The sequence below is a fragment of the Actinia tenebrosa genome, unplaced genomic scaffold (assembly GCF_029948245.1).
Source record: "Actinia tenebrosa isolate PJP-AT-01 unplaced genomic scaffold, QUT_ActTen_1.0 PGA_scaffold17__23_contigs__length_9995812, whole genome shotgun sequence".
Taxonomy (NCBI): Eukaryota; Metazoa; Cnidaria; class Anthozoa; order Actiniaria; family Actiniidae; genus Actinia; species Actinia tenebrosa.
The window spans coordinates 4181998-4191997 of NW_028292577.1; the positions used below are offsets into that span (position 1 = coordinate 4181998).

Here is a 10000-nt window from a genome sequence, read left to right on the forward strand (position 1 = left end):
AATTGTTTTACCGACCTCTCTCTCTTATGTGGAAAGAGAAAAATTTATTTTTTTTATTGTATGCACTGAAATTATTTAACGACTACCTATATTGGGCAAAATTTATTTATGCACTGAATTAACCGTAATCGTTTAAAATTAAAAACACCCACCAATCTTAAAGGACCCGATTGTAGAGAAATACCGACTGCAGAGGGACCGTATATTGTTGACCCTTTTACGGCAGGTTGCTGTCAAGGCTACACTGCTCATATGAGCATCGGCTGCGTTAGTTGTTACCCCCGTTGTGGTCTGTAATTTCTATTGTACCTGTTGTCCGAGTTTGTTGTTTGTTTTGCGGAAATAAAAAAAAAAATAGAAGGAGAGACAAAGTCACATAAATTACCTTTCACCAAACTACAAGAGTGAAAAACTGTAACTTGCAATTAGATAGGATAACGCTGTTTTTCTTGTCCATCCATATTTTTCTTACCTCCTGCCAGCTATGGTACTTGTTGCAGGTTCTCCATGTAGCATTTACTGAGACATCTCCTTGAAAACAGCTGAAGTGGGTGTTGTTGTGGTCGGTGGTAGGTTCCATTGTACTTGTGGCAGGGGTTATCGTACTTGTTGCAGGTTCTCCTGTAGCATTTACTGAGACATCTTGAACAGCTGCAGTGGGTGTCGTTGTGGTGGTGGTAGGTTCCATTGTACTTCTTATCCATCCATCCATACATCCAATCCATCCATATTTCCTTTCGCCTACATCTACTCTTCTGCTTCTTCCTTCGCCATCTTTTATTAGGTCTCCATCTTCGCCATGGATCTCTTTTTGCTGGCAACCCATTGTCTTTCCTGTTTAGAACAGCCTCGTCGAGTGTTCCTAATTCCTGTAGATGGTCGATTGATGATGAGATGCCGTGTTGTTTGCTTCGTTTGAGCAGCTCGCCATCTGGAGCTTTCAAAGCGTCTTTTTCATCAAGTGATCCAACTAGTTTAAAGAAGATTTTTTTAAGTCATTGCAAAACTCTCTTTATGAATGTAATAACTGAGAAAGAAAAGAACTAGAATTGCCAAAAATATCCAACCCTTTAAATTTTTTGAATATTAATACATTGAAAGTAAGTCGATTTTCCATTCGAGCACAACCAGCTAATAGAGGAGTGTTGAGTGTTATTCCTACTTAAAAAACAAAGACTTAAGAAAAAAAAAGAAAGATAGAAAAACGAAAAGAGAAATTTAAATGATTCTACGATTGAACGAATTGACGAACTCAAAAAGGCTTGAATCTCTATTTCCAAGAAACAAAAAAAACGTTTTTTTTTCCAAAATGTTGAAAAATAACTTTGTCATTTACCTTGATTTATGGGAGCCGAAATGAGAGATTGAAAAGAAAAGCCCGCGAAGATCAGGAGTAGAAGTATGGTCTTCATATCTCTTGCTCTCCAAGGTGCGGATACCAATTGCTTTCAATTATCGAATCTCTCTTCCTAAATGCATGCACTTGGTACTGATTATATGAACCCCCGTCGTCAACCTTTGATTAATATATTGGCTTTACCCGGGTTATTGCAGAATTATAACCTTGAGATACAAATACTCTATGGGGCATTCATTGGGGTACTACTTTTAATTGATATTACTTATAAAAGTTCTTGTTTGTTTGTAGAATATATTATGTATATATCATTGTAGAATGATTATAAGATGAAAGAAAACCCCTGGCAATTTGTACTTGACACTCGGGAGCATTGCGAGAAGAAAAGCAGACGCTTCAATTTTGCATTGTTGACAACTAATTGGTGTTTGAGTTTGGTGCGGAGCTTGGCTGTAAAAAGCTTGCCAGGTGGAGATGGTTGTCATGGAAAAACATGTAATGTTGATTGAAGGCCTTCTTTGGTTACGATTCATAAGGTGATTGATAGTCGTGGTAGAACAATAGTGTTGGTTGATGTGAGGCCCTGTTGTGCAGGTTTAAACTTGTGAGAGAGACCGTTGTGCAGGTTGAGTTGTATTGTGACTGAAGGCTAGAGATCGCAGCCTCAAGAGGATCGATTGGCATGGAGCAGTCCGGAAAGACAAGTCTAAAGACTTTGTAAGGCCCAATGAAAGAGCGCATACTTTTAATGGCGTGGTCGAGGACAAGAGAGGAGTACGCCGACGCCACGGTGGGGACTTGCAGATAGTTTGCGTTAGTTCCACTCCTAACCTAGGATTGTCGTAGATTGTGGGTAGTTGACGGTTTTGGTTGGCGAGAGTCTTTTGTAATGCTTTAGTATTGTGACTTTACAGGAGGGGAGGTGTAAGTTTTACTGGAGGAATCACGTGGCTGGTAAAACGGGCCCAACACTTGTGAATAGTTGACGCCGAACGTTGCATGGTTACTTCACCTTACTCCCCACTGTATCTACATTGTGAGCTGAGGTTGGTACCACTTTTTTTGCTGGGCAAAGGAATATTGGGCGAGGACATATGGTACAGTGGTTCCGTACCAAACATTTGGGTCTGTTCCTAGCTCTGGAGCTTTAGCTTTGTATCGTTACTTGCTGCGGTTGCGAAGCGCACCGAGTGTTATTAGTGATGAAAAAGGGATTGCCGGCTGGAATTGCGACATCCAAGTTCCCTAAAACGAGAGTATCGAGGGGCACCTTTTCTTATTGGAGCGTGGAAAGAGAGACCCACACTTCGCCGACAATAGTTAACGGAGTCGAGTCATTGGCCTGTAATACTGGCTGTGAAGACTTTCAATGGTGAGGCCAATTGTCTGAGCAAGGGACACTAGACTTACGTCATGCTGGTTTTTGCACCAGCGTCGAGAGTTAGCTTCAGTGGGTGTTGTCCTGTAGACCGGCGCTGGTTAGTGTTGATCGTCTTGTGCTTAGCCTTTGGTAAGTGATTCGGACAGATTCGAGAAATGGCACTTCACTGATATCAGGGTGGAGTGCATACACATCCCGTGTTTTCTTATCTTTAAGGAGGTGTCCGATTTTTATTAATATTATTAATACGACGCATAACCAAAAGATCTTTAAGCATTTCGTTTATTCATTAATAACAAAATTGCGATAGATCGAGTATCTATTAATAATTGCATGCTATGCTTACAAATCAAATGATTACGACTATGTGAGGAAGTTTCTTTCCATAATAAATTAACCGTATCTATGCATGCCCAGAGGGCATCCGAAAGGACCCGCTGTAGGGCATAAAGCTGTCTGCAGGATCGCATCTAGAGTTTCTGGTATGGCAGGTGTTGTCAAGGCTACAGTGCTCACATCAGCAGAACCTGTAGGTGCTGTTTGGGAGGAAGGTTTCTTTGTACTTGTACCAGGGTTCGAAGTACTTGTGGCAAATGTTCCTTGTTTTCTCGTAGACGTTTTCACTCGGTCGTCTTTGCAGCTGCAAATCAATAAATTATAAAAGAGAGACGAAGTCACATGAATTTACACCAAGCTACAAGCGCTAAACATCCTCAATTGCAACTAAAAAGAGATAACTAGCTGAAAACTAGTGTGAGCTGCGTCGGTGTTTCCAATCATAGTTAAAGGAGGGAAGAAAAAAGAGGGCGGTTGTTGAAAAGAGCAGAAGTGCGAGTATCAGAGTCAGGCAGAGAAAAGTTGTGGTGATCGCATTTGCAATCATCGTTATGATATTCGCAATACGATTCCACCAAACCAGTTTCCCGTCATTTCAATCAAGCTAACCATTCTTTTTCTGACTTCATTGTTTTCGGTCTTTCTTTGATTAACGGCAACAATGATTGTCGCAAGACCAAAGAAATGCAGCTTATTCAACTATTGGGCACTCTTAGTCCCAACGGAATTAATGAACGTTTTGCCTTTAACCAACCCATTCATTTGTCTTTTGATTGTTTCTTTCTTTTCTTTGCCCACCTTGTTCTCATTGGTTTCTTTTGTCTTGTTGTCAATATATAAACACTCCTTAGTACCACCTCTTTCTCTTTTACTCTGACAAAGGACTAGCGTCCGAAACGTCAGTAAGTTTTTTCATCTTTTCATGGTGTATAATTTACCCTTTTATCATTGTTTCAATTGCAACTAAATAATTCTATTACATGTTACAGTTGTTCATCCATCCATCAAGCCATCCATCTAGCCATCCATCCAGCCAGCAATCCATCCATCCAGCCAGCCATCCATCCAGCCATCCATCCATCCAGCTAGCCATCCATCCAGCCAGCCAGCCAGCCAGCAAGCCATCCATCCATCCACCCACCCATCCTTTTTTCTTACCGTCTGCAGCTACCCTTCTGCTTCTTTCTTCCCCACCTCTTATTAGATCTTCGCCATGGATCTCTTTTTGTTGGCAACTCATTGTCTTTCCTCTTTAGAACAGCCTCGTCGAGTCTTCCTAGCTCCTGTAGAGGGTCGACTAATGATGAGACGCCATGATGCTTGCTTGGTTTGCTGAGTGGCTCGTCATTTGAGTTCTTCAAGACATCCCTTTCATCAAGTGATTCAACTGATTTATAAAGAGGATATTTTAGGTCAGAGCGAACTCTCTTTCTGTAGTCAATTGCAAATGCAAACAAAAATAGCCCAAATATTTTGAATGTCAAAAAAGAGGATATTGGTGTGGTCGATACAAAACATTAGTAGAATAAGAAAATATCTTACTCGCAAGTCTGCAGAAACATTAGTCCATGCACTTATTACATCTAGGTTAGATCTTTGCAATTCTCTCTTATTTGGACTACCAGACTATGCTATCGAACGTTTACAGAAGGTTCAGAATTCAGCTGCTCGTATAGTAACCCTTACTCGCAAGTATGAACATATAAGACTTATTTTATACGATTTACTTTGGCTACCAGTTAAACAGAGGATTAAATATAAGATATTACTATTTACACATAAGGCCCTTAATGGACAGGCTCCAGGATGTATATCTGATCTAGTTAATATCTATAAACCTAGACGCACTCTTAGATCGTCATCAGGTAATAATTTAGTCATGACTAGTTATAATTTACGATCTTATGGATATAGAGCATTTTATTATGCTGCCCCTTATTTATGGAATTCTTTGCCTCATGATATCAAGACTGCTGGCTCAGTTTCCAGTTTTAAGTCCTTAATTAAGACTTACCTTTTTAAGGAAGCGTTTGCTTAAGTATAATTATATGGCCAATGTATATATATATATATATAATTTATACTTGGATAAACTATTTTTTAATATACTTATAAGATAGATATTTATTTATTTCAATACGTTAGTGATACATAATTGTAAATTTTTATTCATTTATTTTTATAATTGTTAAGCACTATTGGGCTTTTTATGGAAATAGGGCTATATAAATAAATAAAGTTATTATTATTATTATTATTATTATTATTATTATTATTATTATTATTAAACTGAAACCAAAAACAAAAACAAAAAAAAAAAAAAAAAAAAAAAAAAAAAAAAAAGAAAAGTAAAAGAAAAACAATAAAATAAGAGAAATGGAAATGATCCTACGATTGAACGAATTGACGAACTCTTTAATTCAGTGAAGAATCAAAATGATTTAACTATTTATTTCGAATTCCAAGAAACCAAAAAAGTTTTTTTCAAGATGTTGAAAATAAACTTTGTCATTTACCTTGATTTATGGGAGCCGAAATGAGCAATTGAAAAGAAAAGCCCGCGAAGATCAGGAGTAGAAGTGTTGCCTTCATATCTCTTGCTCTCCAAGGTGCGGAGATACCAATTGCTTTCAATAATCGAATCACTCTTCCTAAATGCATGCACTTGGTACTGATTATATGACCCCCGTCGTCAACCTTTGGTTAATATATTGGCTTTACCCGGGTTATTGCAGAATTATAACCTTGAGATACAAATACTCTATGGGGCATTCATTGTGGTATTACTTTTAATTGATATTACTTGTATAAGTTCTTGTTTGTTTGCAGAATAAAACACAAAAGTATATCGACAGAAGGGCGAAAAGACTAGACGAAGAATGATTATAAGATGAAAGAAAACCCCTGGCAAGTTTGTACTTGACACTCGGGAGCATTGCGACTAGCACAATCAGACGCTTCAATTCTGCATTGTTGCCAAGTAATTGGTGTTTGCGGAGTTTGGCTGTAAAAAAGCTTGCCAGGTGGAGATGGTTGTCATGGAAAACATGTAATGTTGATTGAAGGCCTTCTTTGGTTACGATTCATAAGGTGTCTGATAGGCGTGGTAGAACAATAGTGTTGTTAGATGTGAGGCCCTGTTGTGCAGGTTTAAACTTGTGAAGGAGACCGTTGTGCAGGTTGAGTTTGTATTGTGACTGAAGGCTAGAGATCGCAGCATCAAGAGTGTCGATTAGCATGGAGCAGTCCGGAAAGACACGTCTAAGGACTTTGTAAGGCCCAATGAAAGAGCGCATACTTTTAATGGCGTGGGTCGAGGACAAGAGAGGAGTACGCCGACGCCACGGTGGGGACTTGCAGATAGTTTGCGTTAGTTCCACTCCCAACCTAGGATTGTCGTAGATTGTGGGTAGTTGACGGTTTTGTTTGGCGAGAGTCTTTTGTAATGCTTTAGTATTGTGACTTAACGGGAAGGAGGTGTAAGTTTTACTGGAGGAATCACTTGGCTGGTAAAACGGGCCCAGCAGTTATGATCGTGACGCCGAACGGTGCATGGTTCATACAGTCTTTGGGCATGCGCACCTTTCTCCCCACTGTACGTATCTACAATGTGAGCTGAGGTTGGTACCACGTTTTGTTGCTGGGCAAAGGATATTTTGGCGAGGACATATAATACAGTGGTTCCGTACCAACATTTGAGTCGGTTCCTAGCTTTGGAGCTTTAGCTTTGTATCGGTTACTTGCTGAGTTGCGAAGCGCACCGAGGTGTTGTTAGTGATGAAAAAGGGATTGCCGACTGGGATTGCGACATCCAAGTTCACTAAAACGAGAGTATCGAGGGCACTTTTCTTATTGGAGCGTGAAAGAGAGAAACACACTTCGCCAACAATAGTTAACGGAGTCGTCGAGTCATTGGCCTGTAATGCCTGCTGTAGAGACTTTTCAATGGTGAGGCAAAGTGTCTGGGCAAGGGACACTTACGTCATGCTGGTTTTGGCAGCAGCGACGAGAGTTAGCTTCAGTGGGTGTTGTTTGTAGGCGGCGCTGGTTTGTGTGGATTGCCTAGTGCTGAGCCTTCGGCAAGTGATTCCGGCAGATTCGAGAATTGGCACTTCACTGATATCAGGGTTGAGTGCACACACATCCCGTGTTTTCTTTATCTTCAAGGGAAGTGTTTGATTTTTATTTATATAATTAATACGACGCATAACCAAAGATCTTTAACGTTACATTTACTTATTAATAAAAGAAACAAAGTTGCAATCGATCGAGTATTTATTAATAATTGCATGCTATGATTACAAATCAACTGATTACGACTATGTGAGGAAGTTTCTTTCCATAATGAATTAACCGTATCTATGCATACCATAACAACGAAAAAGCCCCTCTGTAGGGCATAAAGTTGTCTGCGGGTTCGCATCTAAAGTCTCTTGTATACCAGGTGTTGTCAAGGCTACAGTGCTCACATCAGCAGGTCCGGTAGGTTCCTTTGTACTTGTGCCAGGGTTTGAAGTACTTGTGGCAAATGTTCCTGGTTTTCTCGTAGACGTTTTCACTCGGCCATCTTTGCAGCTACAAATCAATAAAATTAAAAAGAGACCAAGTCACATGAATTTACACCAAACTACAAGCGCTAAACATCCTCAATTGCAACTACATAATTCTATTACATATAACAGTTGTTCATCCATCCATTCATCCATCCATCCATCCATCCATCCATCCATCCATCCATCCATCCATCCATCCATCCATCCATCCATCCATCCATCCATCCATTCATTTTTCTTACCGCCTGCATCTACTCTTCTGCTTCTTTCTTCGCCACCTCTTATTAGATTTTCGCCATGGTCTTCTTTTTGCTGGCAACTGATTGTCGTTTCTCTTTTGAACAGCCTCGTCGAGTCTTTCTAGTTCCTGAGGGTCGATTGATGATGAGTTGCCATGATGCTTGCTTCGTTTGGTGAGTGGCTCGTCTTTTGGGTCCTTCAAAACTTCCCTTTCATCAAGTGATTCAACTGATTATTAAGAGGATTTATTTAAGTCAACGCAAACTCTCTCTTTTTAATCGATGAATGAGACTCAAAATGCAATAGCTAAAAATATCACAACTAATTTGAATATAAAACTAAAAAATATGATATTGAAACTGGTTCGATCGTCCACTCAATCTTCCCAGTCAACAGACGACAACCCCTTAAGTATTATTCCTACTTGAAAATAAAACCCAACAACAACAACAAACAAACAAACAATCAAACAAACAAACAAACAATCAAACAAACAAACAACCTACCTACCTACCTACCTACCTACCTACCTACCTACCTACCTACCTACCTACCTACCTACCTACCTACCTACCTACCTACCGAAGCAAGCAAGCAAGCAAGCAAGCAAGCAAGCAAGCAAGCAAGCAAGCAAGCAAGCAAGCAAGCAAGCAAGCAAGCAAGCAAGCAAGCAAGCAAGCAAGCACACACACACACACACACACACACACAAAAAATTGAAAAAGAAAAAGAAAAACCCAAAAAAACAAACGAACAAAGAGAAATCACGAGAAGAAAAAGAGAGAAATGAAATCGAAATCCTCCTACGATTGAACGAAATGACGAACTTTTTCATTGAAGGTTCAAAAATAATTGACTATCTATTTCCAAGAAATCAAATGTTGGAAAATAAATTTGTCATTTACCTTGATTTATTGGAGCAGAAATGAGGGATCGAAAAGAAAAGCCCGCGAAGATCAGGAATAAAAATATGGTCTTCATATCTCTTGCTCTCCAAGGTGCGGATACCAAATGCTTTCAATTATCAAATCTCTCTGCCTAAATGCATGTACTTGGTACTGATTATATGACCCCCCGTCGTCAACCTTTACTCGATGCCTTTGATTAATATATTTGCTCAACTGGGGTTATTAGAGAATTACAACCATGAGATACAAATACTCTATGGGACATTCATTGGGGAATTACTTTTAATTCCAAGAGTTTCTTTGTTCGTGGGAGTCATGATTTTACTACTTTTTTGTGTCAAAAATCGTGGATGAAACAAAAAAGTAGTAACATACTTTTAATTTGTTTTGTATAAGTTGTAATTGGTTTGTAGAATGAAAAATAATCACCGAAAGAAATTAGACGAGAATAGATAAATCATGATAGGAAAATGATGATGATGACGGTGACGTTGACGGTGATGGTGAAGACGACTATTATTCTGGGGCGTTGTTGTTATTTGTCATTTCCTAAACAGTATCATTTCTTTGTTGAACGGTTGCACACCAAAAGACACATGAATATAGAATAGAACATCCTTCTCAGAGAATGATTGACGAGGAATATAATGGGAATCCATACATCATAACGCGAAAGCTGTGTTTACTGCTCTGAGGAATTAGGATTTTTACTTATAAAAACGCATACATAGATCATTAACTTTATATGTTTATTTGTGATTAAGACAAACAGAATTTTGATTGACCATTTATCAATACCTGCGCGCTTAAAAATCACAACTGTTTACAACTATATGTGGAAGTTTCTTTATACACTGAATTAACCGTATTCGTGATATGCATTATAACACTTGATAGGAATCGATGTAGTGCATCCCGACAGCGGGATATTATCTTGAGACCCTTCTACGGCAGGTGCTGTCAAGGCTACACTGCTCACATGAGCAGCTACTGCGGTAGGTGTTGTTGTGGTGGAAGGTTCCATTGTATTTGTGGCAAGGGTTATGGTACTTGTTGCAGGTTCTCCTGTAGCATCTACTGAGACGTCTCCTTGAACAGCTGCAGTGGGTGGTGTTGTTGTGGTGGTAGGTCCCATTGTACTTGTGGCAAGGGTTATGGTACTTGTTGCAGGTGCTCTTGTAGCATCTACTGAGACGTCTCCTTGAACAGCTGCAGTGGGTGGTGT

General features: G+C 39.5%; 2 protein-coding genes and 1 long non-coding RNA gene across 3 annotated transcripts in view; all 3 read right to left on the reverse strand.

The window, feature by feature from the left end:
• Positions 1 to 3056: 3056 nt before the first annotated feature.
• On the reverse strand, positions 3057 to 5671 carry LOC148910283 (uncharacterized). Its single transcript, XR_016120045.1, has 3 exons — positions 5591 to 5671; positions 4233 to 4461; positions 3057 to 3378 (listed from the first exon to the last, which is right to left on the reverse strand). It is a non-coding gene; the product is annotated as an uncharacterized LOC148910283 (long non-coding RNA).
• Positions 5672 to 7331: 1660 nt separating this feature from the next.
• On the reverse strand, positions 7332 to 8865 carry LOC148910284 (uncharacterized). The gene is made up of 3 exons (XM_089031546.1): positions 8773 to 8865; positions 7870 to 8095; positions 7332 to 7649 (listed from the first exon to the last, which is right to left on the reverse strand). Exons 1-3 carry the CDS (start codon positions 8846 to 8848, stop codon positions 7424 to 7426), a joined length of 528 nt encoding a protein of 175 aa, XP_088887672.1. The 5' UTR covers positions 8849 to 8865; the 3' UTR covers positions 7332 to 7423.
• A 769-nt stretch (positions 8866 to 9634) lies between these two features.
• Positions 9635 to 10000, reverse strand: part of LOC116295383 (uncharacterized) — a 2800-nt gene continuing 2434 nt past the window's right edge. The window contains exon 3 of the mRNA XM_031703179.2: positions 9635 to 10000. This exon is cut by the window's right edge and continues 64 nt beyond it. Within this exon, the coding sequence (XP_031559039.2) occupies positions 9635 to 10000 (366 nt within the window).

Coding starts and splice junctions, on each gene's coding strand:
- LOC148910284 (XM_089031546.1), bottom strand. CDS start 8,848: ATGAAGACCATATTTTTATTCCTGATCTTCGCGGGCTTTTCTTTTCGA. Junction 8,096..8,772: donor TTCTGCTCCAATAAATCAAG/GTAAATGACAAA, acceptor CTTAATAATCAG/TTGAATCACTTGATGAAAGG. Junction 7,650..7,869: donor CAGAAGAGTAGATGCAGGCG/GTAAGAAAAATG, acceptor ATTGATTTGTAG/CTGCAAAGATGGCCGAGTGA.